Consider the following 24,298-nt stretch of genomic DNA (forward strand, 5'->3'; position numbering starts at 1 on the left):
TGGCCATTTTTCTAATGGGGTGGTTTAAGCACAACATAATCCCTAAGGATGGCTGTAAACACTTTTCCCAGCCCAGGGTAACCTGAACCGTGACTCCATTTTAGCCATGATAGTCCTGGAAGATCTGGAGCCTTTTCCTTGCAGTACTGAGCACAATTCACCCACATAACAGCAAATGCTTCTAGGAGGACCCTTTCCAATCTGGTGCCGTCCAGAATTCACAGCCAGCATGCACCAGGACTGATGTATCTGGCACCAGTTACTTGAAATACAACCCATTTTAGACTCAGTGGGACTCTTACTGTAACCAGTTTCCTTTCTGGCAATCACCTCCTGGGATGATCTGTCTGATGCGTATTACAAAGAGCAAGCGCCATTCTCCTCCTTCCTTCAAGGCCAGAAGAGTAAGATATGCAAGTAGTATGCAGAATTTTAGCAATCTGCCTATAAGAGTGTCCCTGTGCATGGTCCTTGTGCATGCAAGTAAGCAATCTCAGGACTCTGGGTTATGTGTCCCACAACCCTCTTTTCTGCATCCCCCAGAGCCTGCTCATGCTATGTTTGATGAAAACTGGCAGGGAAACACACAAAAATAATGTATGCCTCTAACAGGCAAAATATAGTTCTTAAAAATAAACTCCCTCCACAACTGGGAAAAATATATATATAGAAGTTCTCCCCCACCCAGTTTGTCTCATTGTGCTTTTCTTTGTGGGCTTTCTTTTCCCTATCCCCACAAATGTTAAGTCTGGTACCCCTCACATGATTGCCAATACCTGCTCCAGTATCAGATAACATTGCCTAACTGGGTCATTTCTTTCACATCTGGGATCTTGAGCCCAGTTTCGGGTGTGTTCAAAGCAGGACTGAGCATGCAGCTTTGAGATGAGAGATTAACACATGCTGGGGAAAAGTAATTCTGGAGCATGTGGTGGTGAAGAGTCAGTTGTGGCCATGCAGGTTACTGTACTTTATTATTGCAAGAGCCTTTTTTTAATGCACAAGCAGGTCTTTTGGTTTGAAGGAAAACAGATTTCAATACTGCAGCCTTTGGAAACAGGCTGAGATCTACCAGTGCTCAAGAAGCCCCCATGATAGGAGAATTTGCCCACGGCAGAACTTAGCCTTCAAACTATCCACACTGGAAGCCATCTCTAGGCATTAATCTATCCCAGGTGAATTCCAGAGCATAAGAAAGTGGAATCAGGGTAAAGGAGGGGGACATAATACAAAGCAACTAATGGCATAGCTGTCCATAACTGGTAGACATGGCATATAGACTTTTGAGAGACATCTATGGAAGGATGAGAGGGAAAGAGGGAATCATGCTTGAATTATTCATCTAGGTCAATTTGGTCAAGTCAGCTTGCACATATAGTTAAAAGGAAATTCTTGGAACAAGAATCTCTATTCACAGCTGCCTAGAGAGAACAAGGAAGGAACTGCGGGCCTTCTATCATTTTTCAGCAAGAGCTCTAGCTGCCTTGGAACCATGACCATTTTTATCTTTTCTTTCTCTTTGGCTTATGGCTGTGTCCAGCGGCCTGGGACTTCCCTGGGCAGGGATGCAAGCAGCTGTGTAGCAGCACCAAACATTAGCACTAAAGCAGCTGTAGATCAGTCCCATTCTAAGAGTCACAGCCCTCGTGGGGCAAGGCAGCCAGTCCTGGATTCATTCAAAGCGCCGAAGGTGATTGTAGAGAGACTGCACATATGTGAAGACACACATGGGGTCTGGCTTGCGGCCCATCAGCATCATGTCCTCCACTTCAATCAAGCGGTCGCAGTTGGCCATTTTTCTACAAGGGGAGGCAAGGCATCAGATTTAGGAAGGCAGGCAACCTTAGAGGAAAAATTGGGAACTGAGAAAATGAAGGAAAATTCCAGGGGATCATTACCAACCCACCGTCTTACAAAACTTTTCTTCAAAACTCATTTCCTCATGTTTCTCATTGTCAGACATGGATTTAAAAGAGTAGCTTTCTTAACTGAGGAAAGTTAAGAGCTCTGTGCAAGAAGTACAAATTTGCAGCAGAGTCTGCAGCAGACAACCCATGATGGTAGCACCCTACTTACTCAGCTGTTGTGAATGCCAGTTCAAAGTTCTCCTTGCGCTTGGTGGGGTCCAACGTGTGGTATTCAAAGGCTTCAGGGAAGAAGGAGTGTACCAGTGCACAGAAGGCCATCCCATCGCTCCAGCTGGAGGAGAAGTTCTGCAGATCTAAGTGCTGGGGGGCAGGGGGTAGGGTGGCAGGGCAGAAAAAGGAGAATGCAAGCACTGTAATTCAGGATGAGGATCTGACAGAGTTGGGTTGGAGATCTAGAAGCATGAACTTAAGTATCTGTGAGGAACCAGAAGTTGCACTACCTCATATGGATCCACGATGGATTACACTGAAGCAGGGGGAAAGGGATGCAATTTACAGAGTTCCTTACCTACCTTGTAGCCGATAGTTTTGGAACGGCACCAGTCCAAGAGGATTTGCTTGATGCTGCTGGCACTGGCCACCGCAAAGCTCTGGGATCTCTTGAGTTTGGCCCGGCCCACACCTTTCCCCCTGGACAAACGAGGGACCCAGAGAGAAGAGATGGATACTGTCATCTATAGATGTAGCATTTTAAATGAAAAAAACCAGCTCCTTCAAAAAAACTCAACCTTTACCCAGAATTTTCCTATTCCATCACAGAGGAACTGTCTTTTTCAGGGCTAAGGAAGACCCTTGAATACTGTTTTCCTGTGAATGTGATGAACATCAGAAATCTCAAGGAGCGTTGGCTTCTACTTTCCCTTATGAGTCCCTTCTCCCCTATTCAACTCCTCCCCTGAATTTGCATAAATAAAACAAATGGGTTTTTTTTTTCATTTTCAGTCTTTTTTTCCTGCATGCCTGTTACAGAACATTGCAAAGATGTCTGCTGTTTTGTGTCAACTAAAGAGGCTGCCTAAGTTAACTATTGAAACTAACGCAGGAACTATACTCAACTGAGGATTAGCCAATTTTATATTCTTCTAAGCTGATGTGTTTTTACCAGAATAGGGCCTATGGCACAGCCAAATTTGTTCCTACAGACAAGGAAGTCCAAACCAGTAAGTTAGTCTAGTGTTTCTCAACCTTGGTGACTGGAAGAAAAAGTTGAAGTCCACATGTCTTCCAGTCACTAAGGCTGAGAAACACCCGGCTAGACATTGTGACCTGATTTAAGACAGCTGTTTTTAAATCACCTTCAGATCCTCCCTGAACCAACCCTCTGAAAGTTGAGCCAGGCCCAGAGGGAACAACGTACTTTCCACTTTCCTGTTCGAACTTCTCAAAGAGTGCTCTCCTAGATTGTGTTTCTGAGGTCCGGGGCAGGGTCTGAGATCTCACCAGCTCCCTTCGCTTTTCCACTTGCCGATGGACCGAAGAAGGCGGAGAGTGGGACTTTGAAGCCTGGGTCTGCTGGCTTGTGGTGACACTGTCCCACAAAAGAGAGAAAATACCCTTCAGGAGAACACAATTGCAAAGGATTGGCCCACTGGGTTCTCCCAAAGAGATGCAACCCCATATCTGGGTTCATTGCTAAATCAGATCCCCTACATATACACATTTTGGACCAGTGGACATATCTGAAATTTAAAGACCATGCCATGGGCACTCTCAGAACACGGCCAAGGCAGGTGTGCATAGTAAAAAACAACAACTTACCAAAAAGCTGAAGTTATGCCTGAATGGGTTGCAGCTCTTATCATTTTTATTTTCTGTTTTATTACTTATTTCCATCTAGGGCCCAGAGGCATTGTTGGAAATAAAGGTTATACCTGGGGCTGGAGCTTTGCTCTGTAACATGCTAGCTTCCCATTTATGTTTTTCCTAATTAAAAAACACTGTGCTAAACCTATCCCCTACATTATGGCTTAATGTGATGTGAGAACCCAGCTAAATATAGTTCAGTCAATAAACTATGATTAAACAAACCAAATTAATGAACCTTTCCCCACTGGCCTCTAACCAAAGCACAAGCATCTCTTGGCACATGGCATTTGCAGGGAGTAAAAGCAGAGGGCAAATGACAACATGTGCACAAGGATGTCATCATGCAAATTTTATGACTTAGCTCTTGCATTAGACATCAGGAAACAAGTATGGAACAATGGCATTGCACGGTGATGTTACCATACCTGTCTCATCAGTTTAGTTTCATCTTTGCATATACCACTGCCTTGTAACAAACTTTTTCTGCCATACCCCCATGACCCTGCATCTATTTTGTTCCCTGCTTCTGAGTTACATAGGCTTAAGTGTTCTTAGCTGTACTGGTGTTGAAGTAATGGTTCCCTTCTTACTTTAACACCACCCAAGGGCAGCTTCAAAGTGTGTAAAATCTACTAGGCTTTATCACCCATTACCTTGGTGGGAAGTCAGGGTACTGCAATGACTGGAAATAGTGCAAGAAAAGGGAAGCATATGGTAGAAAAGGCAATGGGGGCAGCACATTTCATAGTGGTACAAATTTTCTGCAGATCAGCAATGTCTATTCCACCCAAGAGCATGTCCATGCTATGCCCCTATTACAATACAACCCAAAGAGCAGATACCTGCAAATCCAAGAATGCTCACCTTTCACTAGACTGGCTTCCATAGTTTATAGTCGATGTGGATTTTGTCCCCGAAGAAAACTTTTCTGCACAGAAAATTAAAGAAATTGGCTCTCTTCCAGAGCATTGTCCTGCAGCATTTTTTTGAGGGGGTGGGCGGAATGCCTGACCCCAAGGCAGGGTGGGGGGAATGGAATTATGCTCTGAATAGTGAGGAGCTTGGGATTTGCAATTCATTGGTGCTGGAGATCGTTCCACAAATGTCATACGAGAGGAATTCTTTACTATGTAGGTTTCTCGTTTGAATTACAACCACAGGAAACACAAACTGATCATTAATCTGTTTTCTTACAGGATATAAAGTGCTCTGATAATTCTCTTAAGAGGGTTGCTTATATTATTAAGATTAAGCACAAATGTATTGAGAATCTCCTAAAAATTAACTGCAGATTTTTATTGGCCACCATACCAACATCCAACTCTGCTGGACTACATCAAAAGCTCTCCAGTTCAGCACAGTGTTTTGTAGGGCTTCAAAAATGATTCCAAAGCTGTGCTTTGGGCCTTGGTACTAATTAAAGCAGCTGCATCATTTTCAGGCCCCTGCATGAACTTGAAAAAAAGATGGGCCTAAGAAGTTGACCCACTAAAGCAACTCTTAAAGCAGCAGCAGTTTTAATATAATAATTAATACAATTAATATAATATGTATTTAATATAATATTAATAATATTATAATAAATAGCCTGAAAAAAGAGCCTATTTTTAAAAATAACAGAGGGGTGCTGTGCTCATTCTCACACGAGCTCTGAAGCAGTCCGCCTTTCTGAATCATGCACAGCCTTATTATTTCTTACAGTGGCCAGTTAAGTGTCTCTCTCAGTGGCATCTGGGGTTGGGGTGGGTGCAGAGGTAGGTCAATGACATCAACATGGTGAGAGTGACGGGAGATGGAAGCCCCATCCCTTTTACACATATGTGAGGCGCACAACACATGATGAACAAGGGCACCAATCGAAGCGAATAGTATTGATATTATTATAATTAAAGCGAACAAGGGCAAGGCTTCAAATGCCCTGTTGCATCCATTTTGACATTGTGGAACCTGCTGCAGACACCCATGCCTGGGGTCAAAGCCCATTTATCATTGAGTCATATTAATGCAAAAGCGCTATATTCAGCTGATGAGACACCATAGGCATGTGTCAAAATCAGCAGGAAGGAAGTGTTGCGATGAAGAGCAGCCCATGTCTTCACCATGCACCAAAAGAGTCTGCCATCTTGTCAGTTTTGACCACTGCGTGTTCGCCTAGGACCAGAGGCATCCAAATGACGAAAACAGCATTGTGCTGTCACACTGCAAGCTCCACCCCTTTTGTATGTGCACTATAATTCCACACAATGCACAAACAGAAGGGGCAGAGCTTGTTTCACAACAGTGTGGGCTCTTTTTATCATTTAGCCCAAATCCTCTGATCCTGTGGACACCTCTGCTTCCAGCCTAGTCAAGCCGCCTGGTTTCCATACAACTTTTAATATCTTTATATGTGGCTGTGGCATGTCATGACACCTGGCACAGTACTCAATGGGAGGACTGTTACCCATCCTTTACACCAGGCTTCACATGTTGTGCAAACGTGCCCAATTAATTCTGCAAGTTATATATCAGTGATAATCCTCTTTGTCCCCAGGTTGTTCATCTTTCAGTCTGGGGTACCTGTCCTTCACCCAAACATGTCTGCCTGATATAAGCATCAGGTGGGCTGCATCCAGTATTTGCAGAAAGACTGCTGCACTTTAGAAGTAAATGCATGAAACCTGAACATGGAGGACTTGGGAAACCTATTTATCCTGTCAGTTTTTCCATACCAGGCCACAAACTCACCTCCTTGGTATAACAGTACAAAGAAGTATTATTCAAAAATTAGGAAAATGTATGCAACCACACTTGCCAACCTGAGGTAAAGGAAGCACCTGTTGTCCTCACTGAACTCAGGTTCCAGTTCTTCGCAGTGCTCAGGACTGAACTGCTAGCACCTTTCACATCTATTTTTTTTTTTGCAAAGAGAAAAAGTGTGATTTTGTTTTAGAGACAGAAGAAGAAAATCAGCTCCAAATCAGACCACTAATCCATCAGGGCCTGGTTAGGTCCCTCATATCAAAAGGCTACATTCCAACAAGTCAGCACTTGCCCAACAGTCCATTTGATTAATGTGAGTTTCTATGTAGTGTGCAGACCCAGAAAATGGTTTAATTTAGTAACCAAGTTAAATATATTGTGGGAATGCACTCAAAGTTAACACTTCCCAGAACAAAAACATGCCTAATGTTTTTATTAAAAAAAAAAAAGTCCAACTTTTATGCACAAAAAAGCCATGTCCTCCTTCCTCACCACCAAAATCCAAATCATGCATACCCAACTGAAACTCTAATCCCACAAAGGGTTACTTGAGGCATAAACATCCCCCCACACATATAGCTCTAAACAAAACATATTTTTAAAGGGATGTGTGTAAAAACTTGTACCAGAAATGGCCCTCCTAGGAATGGATGCAATGGGATAGTCCTGGTTTATTTATGAAGACCACTTCCAGTAATTCAATCATCCATAAATATTTGGGGTCTTGTAGAGAACCTCTCTACAGGTAGTCCTCGCTTAATGACTACAATTGGGACCAGAATTTCAGTTGCTAAGCGAAGCTGTCATTAAGCGAATCTGACCTGATTTTATTACCTTTTTGCATCAGTCATTAAGCAAATCACTGTGGGTGTTAAGCAAACCACATGGTCATTAAACAATTCATGTGGTTCCCCATTGATTTTGCTTGCCAGTCAGGAAGGTTGAAAATGGCAATCATGTGACCATGAGACACTGCAATGATAATACATGTGAACTGGTTGCCAAGCACCCAAATCGTGATCAGGTGACTGTGGGGATGCTACAACGGTCATAATTGCAAGGTAATTGTAAGTCGTTTTTTTCCAGCACCATCGTAAGTCTGAACCATCACTAAACAAATGGTTGTTAAGCAAAGACCACCTGTACTATTCATTAAAGCAATCATGGCTTTTATTTTAGGGTGTCTCCAGAATCCTGAATAAAAGTGCTCCCACTTTAAGAGTTGACTCATCATATGACTCTTAGGATAGTTACTTAGGGCATGAAGAAAAGACAGCTGCTTTAATGAGCTGCGGAGAGGCAGTGTGTTCATGTGAAGTTCAAAGCATTTCTTCCAAATCATTTTCAAAGGGTGCATAGCACTAATAGATACCTTTACACAGCTAGAATTGCACAAATGGGGATCATTTTCTCCAGGTCATCCATTATTTTACCTGCTTGAGTCAATGTTTTGGACACAGCCTCAGTATGAGTGTTGCTCTGCTGCCCACCAGGAGCACTTGGCACAACTGGCAATCCAACAGTTGCTCCTGAAAATGTTTCTGATATTCTGGTTACTGCAGTAACAGGCTGGTGCGGCATCCGCAAAGTCACTGCTGGAGCATGCGCCTCAAGAGGAGAATCTGAAAAGGGAAGAGAAGAGTGTTTCTTGGCTGAGCCTAGCCAGGCCTGCGGGGGAAAAGAGCAAGACTGTATTGGGATCAATTTTTTATTAAAATTCTAGACTGCCTGAAATTTTCCCAGGAAGTGTATTTTTCCCCCCTAAATACTATTTTTTCTTAGAATAATATCACGTATTGAAAGTTCAAATGCCACAAACATGAGACTCCAAGCAGAGTAAGGAATGACAATTCAGTCCAAATGGCCAAGTAAGTGCCTTATTACAGCATGTAAACAACAACAACACAAATCTACAACTCTCACCTGACTGTATAGCTTCATATGTTCTATTTTTTGATGTTTATTGGAGTATGTTTAGATATGGATCCAAGAAGATCTAGGCTTTGTTCAATGATTCACAAATCACTATTAAACTTTTTTTTACTTGTTTAAATGACATCCATGACTTTGTTTATGCTGTTTTATCTTTTCAGTAAGTGTCTAATTTTAAAAATTAATATTTATTTAGGTAATAATTTCTATATACCCACTCGTTTAGTGACCAAGTTCCATTCCAATGACCAGGTTGTTAAGCAAAATGGTTGCTAAGTGAACACTAAGAGAGGGAGATGCTGAGAGGATCATTGGTTGCTGCTGTCTCATTCAGATAAAGTTCCTGTACAGCTGCACCAGACTTACTCTCACTCCAGCGTGCACTGTTGTCAGGCATACAACATTTGGTCATAAATACGTGCATTGGTCGGAAAATGAATTTTTTATTACCATATTTGCGAATGGCTGCTAAACTGAGGAAGTCGCTCAATGAGGAGTACTACATATGATGCTCTTAATCACATTTTTTTAAAGAATCACCCCCTCCCAAAACATGAAGTACTACTTTAATTTGAACTGTTATAAGTTGTTTAATGGAAAGCTGGCAATCCACCTGGCTTTTAGTTTAAGCTCAACATGGTAAACATTAAAAAAAATAGTGATTTAGAAGACACTCTTTATTTCATCCCTAGCCTAAATGGACATTTTCTTCTTGTAATCCAGAGGCAGGAAGAAGAGAGTGAACCAAACTTCCACAACCTGTGCAACATCACCCCAAAAGCCAGTTTAACTCTCACCACAACAGAAAAAGATAAAGATTTGTATTCTCACTAAAAGGACTTCCTTTCCTTACCTCCTGACAACTGATGCCCATTCTCAATTACGCCTGAATCAGGAGCTCGTTTGCTCAGAAAGTTCTTTTCATCCTCAATGTCCAAACTCTGCAAAGCAAGAAGGGAATGCACACTGTTACAAGCATTGACTGGGGGGAGGCATAGAAAACACCAGAGAGCAGATGGCTACAAAACTGGAACACCCCAGTTCCCAAGCTTGCCAAAAAGAAGAGGGGTGCATTGCACCGTTGAAAGGAAAGAGAAGTGCTTAGCCTTTCTAAAAGCGAATTAGTGGCTATGTTCACAAAATACACAAAGCCAAAAGAACAAACTTTACTATGGCTTAGTCAATTCTGGGAACCCAGCCAATTGTGATTTACATACCCTGGTTTATGGCTTTCAGGGGTGTTTTATTCAATAAAATATGGGTTATACAACCTATGGATTAATGCAATATGTGATCTAAGTAAGTGGCTTAAAGCCATCCTACCAGAACATGTACTTCTGCATTTGTAGCTACATTTTTTAAAAAAACAATTGGAGAGCGAGAATAGATACAATATGTATGAGGTACTAGTGATGTTATTAAGTCTAAACCCATCTCCTTTGAGGCTAAGAATAAAGGCTTTTCCCCCAGTGAACAGTATATTTGATTTGTTTTCCTGTACACCAATTGCTTCAGTTTCCCTGTTGTAATTTTTAATAGAATCTCATCCACTGTGTTTGAAGTTTGAAATAACGTCTGACTAAAAGAATTCAAGTCTGCCCTCAAACCAGCATCCCCCATACTAAAAGAGTGGGACTGAAGAAGGCTGGGCTTTTGCTTTGCTGGAGAGGGCCATTATTGGCTAAACTTGGCTTAAGTATCAGTGGCTGCTACATTTAGAGATGGGAGCCTGCAGCCTGGATAGAATGTTGTGGCCATCCATTCATTTCTTACACTGACCACTACCCCACATCAGGTGCTAAGAAGCAACATTTCTGAAGCAGAGACTATTCTGAACCATCCAACCACCCAAGAAACAGACTTGCTTACTTCTTAATTTACAAGCAGGGGCATCCATTGGGAGGGGTCAGAAAACTCAAGATGGCTGCTGTGACCAGGCAATTGAAGCCCAACACTTTGTATGAGCAGTGATGTATATTGGAAAAGGGCGGGGCTTCAAAAATACAGTCCCAGCTGCATCTTGACATTTTTTTACCTCCTACAGACAGCCCTGTTTATAAGAATTAAAAGCTGCTCCCATCAACTCAACCCTCAGCAATTTATTAGGCCCCATCTTATAGGGTTCCTGTCAGAACACAGGAAAATTAATTCTGCAAGCCTGTAACACAATCTGGCTGTTCACAGCTCTGATTAGCTTACATCCACAATGCTACAAATTTCCCTATCTACACCTCTGCAGTGCTTTTGCTACCTTTGAAAAAATAAACATAGAGAAAAAGACATGTGCAAGTTGTTGTTAACTATATTGTTACAATGCCTTCAAAGACAGTTATGGTTTATTCAATAAAGCCTGATCTTACAAGCTATTTTCTCATTTCCAAACTAGTACTGTTTATAAATTTCAAAATTAATTTCAAACATGCAAAATCTAGGACCCAAATAAAACATCTTATTCCTCTTTCTCTCTCTTTTAGTTCCAGCCAGAAACAAATGGTCAGAATGACAGGCTATCAGACCAAAACTCACATCATCCCATAAAAAGATATATTACTTCATAACTGAGAGCCAGTTTGGTCTAATGGTTAAGGTGCTGGGCTAGAAACCAGGAGTCTGTGAGTTCTAGTCCCGCCTTAGGCATGAAAGCCGGCTGGGTGGCCTTGGGCCAGTCTCTCTCTCTCAGCCCAACTTGGTGCAATGTAGACTAGCCTCCTCATGGTGCATCCCAGGCAATGTGACTTGTCACAGCTAAATAGTCTGCACATCTGGCTGCTGGCCCTCACAAGGATTTCCCAGCAAGAAAAAAGCAGCATGAACACCAAACTGCTATGCCATACAATAAATAAATAAATAAAACTTCCAAAATGCATATATATGGAGTTAGGGTTTGATTTTAAAACTTGCTTCTAATATTGAGTCATGACACATGGGGAACAACTACAAAAGACCTAAGCACATGCAGAGCATTTTCTCAGTAGCAACAGCCAGGTTGTCCATTTCTCTATCCACAATATCAGCTCAGAAAACAATGTCCAGGCACAGAAATGTGTGGAATATAGGGGAAACAGTGACGGTTGTTATAGCTACGTATTATGCTTCCTTTTAAAGGAGCAAGCATCTCTTCAGTGCCCTTCATGTTGTCAGCCAGGTAAGGAAAAAGGAGCATTTGGGACAGCAAAGCAAGTGAAATGGACTTCTGACTACTCTATTGCAAGTAGAGCCCTGAGTAGTGTCTTCTGCCATCAAGGCTCATGGACTATAGAGGCCATTAATCATTAATCATTAACCTCACCTGGCTGGTGGGATCCTCCTGTAGTCACAGTACCACAAAACACAAAGGATAGAGGCAGAAGAGAAAGGGGGGGGGTATCCCAGGTCAGCCCTAAATCCAGCCCTTTCCATATGAAAGCATCAAATGAAATTGTGATGAGGCCCATAATGGTGACATAAAACTTCACTCAAGAGCAACATTCCCAGAACATCATAAAAACTAGTCTGGAGCCGAAAAAAGAAAAGCCAAGGGAACATGACTAGCTCTGCTGAAGTTATATGCTGGGCCTAAACAGGCATCCAAACCAGTCTGATCTTTTCGCTCCTGAACAGAAAGTTTAACTCCAGCTGTTCCCAAGGGTGAAGGATCATCACACATCCCAGTGAGATTAAAATGCTGGAGTTAAGCTCCAACCAACATGGGAATCACCCACAAGACAACCAGAGATTTGAGGGAACAAAATACACATCCCTCAAAAATCCTCACTTCATACCCCATCGCAGCTGTCGGCCTTCAGTGCCACTTGGCGTAACATACACCAGGACTGTTCCCCAGAAAAGCCATTAATCAAGTTGATGGAAACGGAGAGGATGTTTATTGCACTTGATGGCAGTTCAAGGGAGCTCCAGCTGCCAGTGCTCTTTCTCCTCTCCCCAAGGCCAGGAATGGGGCCTAGCTCCTTAGGATGACATCATCGCTAAGTAGTCACGACACCCACCAGAGTTCCAAGCCACAGCCACCTGAACAATACAGCGCACAGTGTACTGCTTCCCAGCTTGAGCTCCAGAAATCCACACCAGATTCTGGCTGGAGGCTGCGCAAAGGAGGAAAACGTTCTAGCCAGGGAAATAAACAATGGAAGTCAGACTTTAGGCAGTGGTTGTTCAGCCAGGTTTTAGTCTGATGACTAAAGGAAACCTTGCAGAGACAACTTTGGGAAGAAGGGCAGATATGAACAGCCACTCCATTCATCGGCACAATGCTGGAGGTTCTAGGCAATCAAGAGCGTAAGAAAAATGCATCAGTGATGGTACTTCAGCACTTACCCTGGTGGTCCAGATCTCTGCCAACCATGTGGCTGGGTTTACACACCATGCTAAATACTACGATAAGACAGTTGCTCTGTTTCAATAACATGCTGTATTCAAACAAACAAACAAAGCTTATTATACATAATGGTTTGCATGACATGGGAGGACAATGGCTAGGTTCATACTAGATACTGGATCTGGTACTTCTCAACTTCCTTTTAGCTAATCTTGCAGGTCATATGACCACAGCTAACATGTAAGAGAGATGTAGTGGAAATTGGGATGGCTCAGAACAAGCCAAAACAACCCTACGGACCTTAAGAGATTTGTGCCAATGATAGGATAGGATTACTATATCTGGGTTGCAAAAATCAGAATGACCATTTGATGGCAGCAAGGATTTAAGAGTTTCCAGGATCACTCTGCTGCCATCTAGTGGTCTTCTGAATTGTGGCAGCCTTGATATGTAGAACTGTTAAAACAAGGAGTAAGAAAGCCAAAGGAAGATAGCCCAGCTCTCCCATTTCATTTGTTTGGGTTTTTTACTTGTTTCCTCCCAGTTTCTAAAGGCAACAAGAGATATAGTTCCAATGGAAGAGAATATCTGTAGCTCAAAGTTGAACTGTGCCCAGAGCTTGGTTGTTTGCTTGCAGACGTTTCATTACCCAATTAGGTAACACCATCAGTTCGAGCATCAGTGATATAATAGCATTAATAATTATAATTAATAATATTAACTCACTCTCTCACTTTTTAGTTTATATCTTCTGTTCATAAAGCACATTTTAATCTGTATTTTAAAACTGCAATTTAATTTAAATGCAATTAAAATGAAGGCAAAATAAAAATCAATATTATTAAAACCAATCCAAGTAATAATTACAAGTTTGACGAAAGAAATGAATGTTGTCATTTTCCTAAATATTGTCAAAGTGGAAGCCAAACCTATCTTTTTGGGAATATGCTCCTCAGAGGAGAAGGCCCTTTTCCGCATACTAGATAGCTCAGCTTCTGGCAGCTGGGGATCTTCCAAGGCCCTCTCCTGTTCATCTAAGCAAGATCCCAGTAGCTAAGATGGAGGTAACCAAAGCATAGATAACCTGGCCACCTTGGGAAGGGCCCCAGCTGGCACATAGCTGCAGTTGTTAAAATGCTCTCATCATAGCAATCACCTGTAAATCTAGTAACAGTTCCTAAACTACAAACCTGCTCTTTCTTGGGGTATATATCCCCACCCAGAACTACCGATCACATCCTTTGTCAGGATGCAAACTTGAGCTTTGCTAGGCCCACTCAGCCAGGCTTTTATCAACACTATACATTCAGTTGTTATGCAGCCCTATTCTCTTCAGATTCCTCTGAGCACACATGATAGTCAAGTGGTGAACCCAGGATTCATGTAAGCCAGTTACCATGAGTTACCATGTTTGGGCCCTCACATTGAAGATGCAGTATTGTCTCCTGGTGACTGCCTGGGTAAGTCCCTGCAGTTTTTTGGGCAATCATTTTGGAAGTGGTGTTGGGCACTCCGGGCTCCCCTTAATTTTATTAACATTTCAAACAATACTGGTATAGCTTTTGTGAGTTAGTAATGAATGGTTCAGCACATCAGCAAATGCTCATGGCTGAAACTACTTCCAGATCCTGGAGCTACCAGATCTGGGCTGCAAAAATCCAGAAAACTGCTGTATGTCAGCAAAGAAATTGCACTTTAGAGGCTCCTCAGTGGCCATTTGAATTTTTTGCAGTCCTATTCTAAAGCAAAACAAACAGCATTTCATAATGGGGCTTCTGCAGGTATTTATAGGAAGGGGCTAGCCTGTATTTGGCCAGAGAAACAAAGATGTCTAGAGTTTGCTGACCATTCCCTAAATGTGCATTGACTGTTCCCATAATTCATTTCTAAATACTGTAGAGAAAAGGGTTAAAGGGGAGGGTCATAACCCCTTGAAAGTGGGCTATGGCAGCCTTTTCCCCCTTTGTCCAACACACCAGCTTCACTGGGCAGAAATTAGCAATCTTTTTTTTTTAATCCATTAATACATGACTAATGTTTGGAATTCAACCACCACAAAATGGGATGAAGGCCACTACTTGATAAGGCTTTTAAAAACATTTATTCAGGGAAAGAAGGGGATCAAATCACAGTTACTAACAAGAGAGCCACTTAGCACCTACCTCCCCTGAGAATGTGTTGAACCTGGTTAATGAATTAACTCAGCTGCTAGGTACTTAATTGATCTGGTTAAAGGTGGCATATGAACACTGCCAGAAAACATGGCCATGGACTGTCAAATGCTGTAGAGTCAAGGGGTTGTTGCTTTCCTGCCTTGCTGATGAAATTTTTAGATAAGCCTTGTGGGCTAATTCAGCAGCAGGGATCTTGTTATATTCTCATGGGCTGGGGCTTGAATCCAGTGCTTAGTAGGGAATGGTACATGTGGCACAGGTACAAATAAGGCTGATAATGTTCTCAACTACGCATGGAATGTCTAGTGAGACTTCTTTTAGCTATGTTTCCTTTTCTTATCTCATACCTTTAATTTTTTTTCTTATTATTTCTTGCTCCTTTTCTGCACAATGTTGCTTAGCCTGAAAAGAAATGGAATGATAGGTCTGTCTGTTTGTTCTATCTAGTTTCTGCTGCATTTGGCTTCATAAACATTTCACAAAGAACCACCTGCCACTTAGGAGTCTATTTCCAGCTATTTGGGAATGTTGGAGGAATATATTAAGCTTGTGGGGGGTTGGGGTTGGGTATATGAACACCGGCAGAAGGAGAATTAATAAATCTTAAAGGGAAAGACAGAGGATTCTGTGCTCTTAAAGGGACTGGCTGCCCCTTGTTCCATTTCATCTCCAGTTTGAGAAATGTCCTTGGTAGATGATGGATGCAGGATACCATGTCCCAAACAAGCACTTATCCTTCTATTTAGGGGCTAAATAAGTGACTGATACTTAAAAGGTTTCAAGTCCAAAGCTCTTGCCAATTACTACATCTGCCATCTGCAGCCCAGGCTTTGAAAAATAAGCTCACAGGATCTCACCTGTCTTCAGGAGGTTAGGAGACACCAGGCTGCAACCCTAGGTCAGATTAGTATCTGAACAGTATATCTATTATGTTGTGTCTTGGAGTACATCAAAAAGAAAAATGGAGGAAAATTACTTGAAGCATATGTAGAGTGCCTTTTTCCTATCATAACCATGGCCTCCAATTTGAGCCCTGGCATTTTGCTGAGAGAATAATTTGCAAGGCAGAACTGTGGCAAAGAGACATCTTTGCTGTGTTTGTACAGCACACTTAACCAGGTCATTTGAAGATCTAATGGCTGCATTTATACAACGTACAAATTTTAGTCTGTCTGTCTATTTCTGTTTTATTGACTATTCTAAAGCCTTTGACTATGTGGAACATTACAAATTGTGGCAAGCTCTTAGTGGTATGGGGATACCAAGTCATCTTGTCTGCCTCCTGAAGAATCTGTATAACGACCAAGTAGCAACAGTAAGAACAGACCATAGAACAATGGACTGGTTTAAGATTGGGAAAGGAGTAAGGCAGAACTGTATACTCTCACCCTACCTATTCAACTTGTACGCAGAACACATCATGCGATGTGCTGGGCTTGAGGAATCCAAGGCTGGAGTTAAAATCACTGGAAGAAACATTAACAATCTCAGATATGCAGATGATACCACTTTGATGGCTGAAAGCAAAGAGGAACTGAGGAGCCTTATGATGAAAGTGAAAGAAGGAAGTGCAAAAGCTGGCTTGCAGCTAAACCTCAAAAAAACCAAGATTATGGCAACCAGCTTGATTGATAACTGGCAAATAGAGGGAGAAAATGTAGAAGCAGTGAAAGACTTTGTATTTCTAGGTGTGAAGATTACTGCAGATGCTGACTGCAGTCAGGAAATCAGAAGACGCTTAATCCTTGGGAGAAGAGCAATGACAAATCTCGATAAAATAGTTAAGAGCAGAGACATCACACTGCCAACAAAGGTCCGCATAGTTAAAGCAATGGTGTTCCCTGTAGTAACATATGGCTGCGAGAGCTGGACCATAAGGAAGGCTGAGAGAAGGAAGATCGATGCTTTTGAACTGTGGTGTTGGAGGAAAATTCTGAGAGTGCCTTGGACTGCCAGAAGATCAAACCAGTCCATCCTCCAGGAAATAAAGCCAGACTGCTCACTTGAGGGAATGATATTAAAGGCAAAACAGAAATACTTTGGCCACCTAATGAGAAGACAGGACACCCTGGAGAAGCTGCTGATGCTAGGGAGAGTGGAAGGCAAAAGGAAGAGGGGCCGACCAAGGACAAGATGGATGGATGATATTCTAGAGGTGACGGACTCGTCCCTGGGGGAGCTAGGGGTGTTGACGACCGACAGGAAGCTCTGGCGTAGGCTGGTCCATGAAGTCACGAAGAGTCAGAGGCGACTGAACGACTAAACAACAAACAAATTTTAGTAAGTGCTTTGGTAGCTTAACATGCTGTGCAAATGCAGATATTTGGGATAGTTTATAGTTCAATCTATATTCCAAATGCAGAAAATGGACTACTTCAGAAACCAGGTTGGGTGTGTTGTACAAACACAATCCAGTATGTGATAAATTACCCTCAGTCTGATAGGTGTGGACAAAGCACTCTAGTAGACAATATTTTTTCCATTTTTGAAAAGAGTTATGTAGGAGACATAATCCTGTGAGTCCCTTGCTCCTTTCAGACAGCTTTTAAAGCAGAGGTAAACAGCCTAAGATACAAGACTGAATGTTGTTTTTGGCTCCAGAAGCACCTTCCCACTGTTCCCCAGGAACTGTACAGCAATTCACAACAAACATGGAAAATGGTATCTAAAATCTAATATAGACTTATCCTACTTTAAGGGAAAAAATGAAGACAATTTCTAACTGCCCCTCACATCACCAGGGAAGGGAGAGAAATTCTTCCCCTTCCCACTTTACATTACCACTCAACCTACTGTAGCCTTCACCTTCCAAAGCATGTTAAGGGGGATCCCCAACTACCAAAAGCTGTGCAGCCTGGTTTTCAGCCATTTGGTTGGACTTTGAAGAAGCAGGATAGGAAGCGTACTGACACTTTCGGTGCTGGAGAAGGCTCCTGAGAATACCATGGGCAGACAAACAAACACAAAACCCCCAAACTGATGGATCATTCAACAAATCAACCCAAAGTTCTCACTCCAGGAACAAAGGACCAGAGTGAAATTATCCTACTTTGAAGACATTATGTGAAGACCTAGCTCTCTGGAAAAGGCTCTAATGCTAGGAAAGGTAGAAGGAAAGAGAAGAAGAGGATGACCAGTAGCAAGGTGGATGGACTCAGTTACAGTGGCAATATGTACATGTTGGAAGACCTAAAAAGCCAGGTTAGGGACCATTTGTCCTGGAGAAAATCTATCTATGTGGGCTCTAGGAGTCAAAAACTACTTTATGGTACACCATCAAAGCAATCTCAGATGCATGCTTATTTCTGAGTGGAAGGCTTTCTGGTGGTCTCCCCTCATTCTAAAACATTACGTGGATGAACTAGTAGCATGAGCCATGTTCTTGTTTTCCACTGTCCTTGGAAGAGCACCAAAAGATAATCCAGGTGTAATTTTCTTATTGGCTGTCTCTGTATAACCTACTGAACTCAGTTACAAAGTTAATCCATTCTCTAGGTTCCCTCAAAATCATAAACTGGTTACTTTTGGACAACATATTAAGCCTCAAAAAATAGCTAAGGTGAACACAAAACCATTGTAGCAAACTGGGCAAATAAATATAGCAGCCACTAGGTCTTTAATTGACTTGGTGCTGGGTAAACACAGTCAATTTGCAGCCTGAGAAGTTGAGAGAAAGGAGCTTGTCTAAAGCACCCTTACCTGAAGTACAACAGACAGAGGCCAACTCCGCACTGGACAGATGCCTGCACAACTGCTTTAGCCTCAAATATCTCTTGGAAACCAGCTAAACCAGAGAAAGGAGGCAGCTGCTCCAGTCAGACGGGGTTGTCGGGGGGTTGGGGGGAGGTTCTGGGACCAAAAGAAGAAAGCCAGGAACCACAAAACCACAGAGGAATCAGAGTTGGAAGCCATCTCAAAGGTCATGTGTAATTCGCCCCTTCCTGTAGAAAACACTGTGTCCTGGCACCCAGCCTCCTCTTTAAAGGACTCTAGTGAATGAATCACCACCTTGCAAGACTATGGCTGGGTTTATACAATGTATCTGGTTAACAAAACACAAACCCGGTTGGTATATTCACATAGCATATTAGGCCCAAACAAATAAAGCACATTATGGCTTAACCTGATGGCCTGGTTCACACAACCTGCTGTGTTTCTATAACACATTGAACTGCAAACCATTTTACCTAGCCTAACCTAGTGTGGAACAAAACCATCTGCTCCATTCTCAAACCGATTATATCAGTTAGGATCTCCTTACTTCAGGAGTCTAGTAGCATCTTAGCAGACTAACAAATTTCATTAAAAGCCATAAGGTTTTGTGATTAACCGAGCTCTCCTATCCACCCCTTCCTTGTAATATGGACTCACTGGTTCTGAAACAAGAAGCAAATCTGCCCCTTCTGTACAAGAAAGCTCTTTAAAATACTTGAAGACAAAGACCCCGTTGCTTCTTACTTGTCCCTTCTCCTGGCTAAACGTCTCTCCTTCAAGAGATGGGACTTGTTCCACCTCTTTCACGGAGGAATCATGTCTTGAAAACCCTTCCAAGCTGGGAGGTTGACCATGCTTAAGGGCGTACTTTTCCTAGGTCCAGAGTTTGATACTTGTGATGAAATCAGGTCTGTGATTAGGAAAGCTTGACCTGAAATAAAACCCTGCTTTATTTCAGTGACAATCTGCTTGGTTAAGGATGGCTTCTTTTTGCCTGGGCGACGGCAGAGGACCTGCCTCTTCTAATTCCCCCAAATTCCAATCCCGCGATCGCCCCGCCTAGCAGCAACAAGATCGCAGCTTAGCGCCGTTTCAGTCATGCGCAAGAAGTTAACGCACCCGTAGGGAGCGCTCCCGCCCCACAATACGGGGAGGGGGGGGGGCAAAAGAGTTGCCGCAAACCCTGTGCGCAGCAAAAGACCCGCAGACTCCACCCACCCACCCAGCCACCCACCCTTCTCAACATGGAACCCAAATGGGTTCCCAAGAGAAAAACCCCAAAGCAGAAAGGGATAATCTAGCTGCCCCTTCAACCACTCCCACTGCTCCACCCTGGAGGTTCGGTTAATCTCAGAAGATCCAGGTTCGCGGGGGGGCGTGGCATCTTCGGGCAGAGCGGGACGTTCCCCGACGGAGCGCACGGCAGCCACTTCCTCCTATCTGCGACCTTCTGGGTGGAGCCGCAGCCAAAAGCCAAATCGCACCGAGGGAGGGGAATCGCAGTAAACAGGGAAGAAAAAGAGGGAAGGGGGCGCTGGAGGTCGGGGGATGGGAGAGAAAAGCAATAGATCTGACCAAGCTCGGGGGTGCAAGGGCCGAGAGCGAGCGAGCGAACGACCGACCGGCTCAGCAGCGCGCCAGGAATCCCTTCCACGCAGGGTGGGAATTCAACGATTAAGTGATATTAGCATGCAGCTGTCTCACAAACGGCGTTCCCCCTCTCCTGCCACACACTTACCTGACTCCTGATGGAAAAGGGCAGTTTAGCGTGGCTAGCAAAGCGACTGCTGCTGCTGCCGCCGCCGCCCAGCTTCGGCGATGCCGCTGACGCCGTCGGGGATACGGGCTTGGGGACCAAGACGTCCGGGAGCCCGGCTGCCCGGCTGAGGATCTCCACCTGCTGGGCTAAGTGCTCGACCTGCGTCCGCAACTGCTGACTCTCTTGCTGGAGCTCGGCTACGGAGCTGGCCAGCGGGTTGGCCAAGCGCAACACTTCGGCCACCTGTCGGTCCACGCCGTTCTTGAAGACCTGGATATCCACGTGGATCTCCTTAACGGCACCGCGAAGCGTTTCTTCGTAGCGGCCCAGCGCTTCGCACACCGTCTGTGCGTCCTGACTGTTCAGGTCCGCGATGTCGCTCGACGACGTCCGTGCCGCGCTCACCTCCATGGCGGCCCCGCAAATGGGTCCCGCTGCTTGCCCCAAAAAAGCGTAGTTCCTCGTCCAAAGGACACGATCAGCCGGTCTAACCCGAGCCCTTCGAGCGCGATGCCCGCCTTCGGCAGCAGCAAACCACACTCTGTCGCTTCCTTCGCGGTCGCCTACCTCCCTTTTTATAGGCGGCTGGACTGGGCGGAAGGAGCAGGTGGGAGGGTGCAAAAGGAAGGTCTCCAGGGGGTGATAGGGGCTGGGCAGGAGTACGGCAGAGCAAGCGGTGCTGCCCGGCTATTTCCCCCTAGCCGCAGACCGCCCCTTCGGAGGAGGAGCTGGAGAGGAGGGGAGACTGGCCGTGTCTGAGGCTGGGGCCGAGCTGGTGGCTGCGGGGGGAGTGGCCGCCTCTCTCCTTTCGGAGGCGCCGCCGAGGCACCGAGCGTTCTCGCGTTGTGTTGTAGACTGCTTTCACCCAACGTGTTTGGCCAGGTTAGGTAAAGACAGTGCCCCTGCATTCACACAACGTGCTAGCATTAACCTTGATTAGTTGGATGAATCAAACTCTTTTGGTTAATTTATGTTCAGTGTATTCAGAACATGGTTTAATTTAGTCATTAAACTATGCAATGTCTGGCTCACCCAGCGCCTTAACCCAAACTCTAGGTTTGCAGAACACAGTTGTTGTGCTTATTTGTTTGTTTGTTTATATAGCCACCCATCTCAAACCAGTGACTCTGGGCGGCTAACCATCATAAAAAAGTCAAACAAAACAATACAAAAGAAATTAAATATAAATAGCCAAGAGATATTAAAAACCTTCAGTGTCAGCACAACCAGCACAACACTCAGTACCTGAGGCCCGGGCACATAGCCAGGTCTTCTTAACCTGCAGTGCTAAAACTAAATCAAGTTACGATTTAATAACTGCATGGTTCACACAAGATGGTAATGCAGTGGCTGGGCTCTCACAACACGCTGAACTTTGCAACCCTATTTTGGTCTAAGTTAGCATGTTGTGATGGCTGGGGAAGATGCTGTACGAACAGGTACCTTGTATGCAAAGATAAAGGTCAGTAAGAGACTGAAAGGAAATGTAAAAAGGGCTAAATCTATTCATAGTACCAGGTGGTTGTTTAAAATTTATTCTACGGTGGAAGAAAGGGTCAACCAAATCCAGGAAGTGTCCAGCACAGCTAGTAGTGTCCAGGAAACTGTAAAAGGTAAGAATTTTCTTTCAGGAAATGGAAAGCTTGTCTTAATGAGGAGAACAAATAGGAACACAAATTTTGGCAGAAAAGTGTAAAGTGATCAGGAAAGCAAAAAAGAAGGAGGAGGAGGAAGAGGACCAGGAAGAGTAGAATAATTTCAGGAGGATGTAGTAAAAAAAAAAAAACCAATAGTAAGAGGAACAGTAGATGTCTGTGATGAGCTTCTTATAGAGGCATTGCCTTTTGAGTTGCAACATCTGATTCCCTCAAAGAGATTTAAAAGCGTGTTGAGGTAGAAATATAGTTTCAGAGACCATCTAGATTAGTGCTTCCCAAACTTTTTCCTTCATTACCCCAAACTGCTTATCAGAAAGTTCTTTTTCGACCTTGGGGGAGCTGGGAGTGGCAACAACCAACAGAAAGCTCTGGCGTGGGCTGATCCAAGAAGTCACAGAGTCAGAAGCGACTGAACAAATAAACAACAACAAGCGTAGGTAAAACACTTTAAGTCAGTTTAATGGGTTTGTGTGTCGTTACCCAAAGAAAAACCACTTTTACCCAATTTGGGGTAATTTACCCAGGTTTGCGAAGCACTGATCTAGATCTTCCTCAGTGAGGTTCATTCTTCTGTGGTCTTAATATCTGATTACTGTAAACCCCGTTGAGTGTTTATAGAAACAAAACTGGAGAATTAATTAATTATTGCAAATTGAGGCAACACCAAGAAGAAATCCTGAGAGACTAGCCAATCTTCAGGTCCTGATGGCATCTACCCAAGAGTTCTTTAAAAACGCAGATGTGAAATACTTGGGAAAAATATGAAAGTTGTCACAAAATTTAGTTTCAGTGCCAGAGGTCAGGAAGAACTGACACCAGTTTCTAAAGAAGGTTCCAAGGGAGATGTTAACAGATATGTGAATGAAAGTGATCCTGTCAACATTGTAACTTGAATTTAAAAAAAAAAACTTTAACAAAGTTCCTCAACAAAAGTTATTTGAGTCATTGAAGCATTATAAGCCTGTCCTCATTACTTTGGCATTACTCTAGAGTGGTTGGATGACTCTAGAAGATGGTATAAGCTGCTAGTGGGGAAATGACCTCAGCCAGAACACCTGTCCTTTTATGGGTTGCTAACAGGTTAAAAAATGGAAAGCAAAGAGTAGGAATAAAATGCCAGTTTTCTCAGTGGAGCTAGGTATATGCTGGAGTCCCTTGAGGATCACTGCTAGGACCAGTGCTTCTAGATTTGTTCATAAATGATCTTGACTTAGAAGTAAGCAGCACGCTGGCCAGGTTTGCAGATCATACTATTCTTTGGAGTAAAAACTAGAAGTGATTGTGAAGTGTTCCAGAAGAACCTCTTTAAACTGGGTGAACAATCAACCACATGCAAATCTAATTCAATTTAAGGAAGCGTAAAGTTATGTACCCTGGGGCAAGCAAAACTAACCATGTATGCAGTGATGGGGTCTGAGCTGTCTTTAATGATCTTAGGGTCATAGTAGATAGGTCATTATTGACTATTCTAAAGCCTTTGACTGTGTGGACCATAAGAAATTGTGGCAAGTTCTTAGCGGTATGGGGATACCAAGTCATCTTCTATGCCTCCTGAAGAATCTGTATAACAACCAAGTAGCAACAGTAAGAACAGACCATGGAACAACGGACTGGTTTAAGATTGGGAAAGGAGTATGGCAGGGCTGTATACTCTCACCCTACCTATTCAACTTGTACGCAGAACACATCATGCGATGTGCTGGGCTTGAGGAATCCAAGGCTGGAGTTAAAATCGCTGGAAGAAACATTAACAATCTCAGATATGCAGATGATACCACTTTGATGGCTGAAAGCAAAGAGGAACTGAGGAGCCTTATGATGAAAGTGAAAGAAGAAAGTGCAAAAGCTGGCTTGCAGCTAAACCTCAAAAAAACCAAGATTATGGCAACCAGCTTGATTGATAACTGGCAAATAGAGGGAGAAAATGTAGAAGCAGTGAAAGACTTTGTATTTCTAGGTGTGAAGATTACTGCAGATGCTGACTGCAGTCAGGAAATCAGAAGACGCTTAATCCTTGGGGGAAGAGCAATGACAAATCTCGATAAAATAGTTAAGAGCAGAGACATCACACTGACAACAAAGGTCCGCATAGTTAAAGCAATGGTGTTCCCCGTAGTAACATATGGCTGCGAGAGCTGGACCATAAGGAAGGCTGAGAGAAGGAAGATCGATGCTTTTGAACTGTGGTGTTGGAGGAAAATTCTGAGAGTGCCTTGGACTGCCAGAAGATCAAACCAGTCCATCCTCCAGGAAATAAAGCCAGACTGCTC

The 24,298-nt window shown here is 43.4% G+C and overlaps 1 protein-coding gene across 1 annotated transcript; it reads right to left on the reverse strand.

Moving 5' to 3' along the window:
- Positions 1-676: 676 nt before the first annotated feature.
- Positions 677-21,056, reverse strand: SMTNL2 (smoothelin like 2). Its single transcript, XM_063299356.1, has 9 exons — positions 20,350-21,056; positions 9,262-9,349; positions 7,910-8,098; positions 6,533-6,622; positions 4,599-4,662; positions 3,286-3,456; positions 2,441-2,558; positions 2,077-2,228; positions 677-1,799 (listed from the first exon to the last, which is right to left on the reverse strand). Exons 1-9 carry the CDS (start codon positions 20,779-20,781, stop codon positions 1,673-1,675), a joined length of 1,431 nt encoding a protein of 476 aa, XP_063155426.1. The 5' UTR covers positions 20,782-21,056; the 3' UTR covers positions 677-1,672.
- Between the last annotated feature and the right edge of the window lie 3,242 nt (positions 21,057-24,298).

The sequence above is a fragment of the Candoia aspera genome, chromosome 1 (genome assembly GCF_035149785.1).
Source record: "Candoia aspera isolate rCanAsp1 chromosome 1, rCanAsp1.hap2, whole genome shotgun sequence".
NCBI lineage: Eukaryota > Metazoa > Chordata > Lepidosauria > Squamata > Boidae > Candoia > Candoia aspera.

Coding starts and splice junctions, on each gene's coding strand:
- SMTNL2 (XM_063299356.1), bottom strand. CDS start 20,781: ATGGAGGTGAGCGCGGCACGGACGTCGTCGAGCGACATCGCGGACCTG. Junction 6,623..7,909: donor CAAAACATTGACTCAAGCAG/GTAAAATAATGG, acceptor AAAAAAAAATAG/ATGTGAAAGGTGCTAGCAGT. Junction 3,457..4,598: donor GGAAGCCAGTCTAGTGAAAG/GTGAGCATTCTT, acceptor TTTGTGGGACAG/TGTCACCACAAGCCAGCAGA.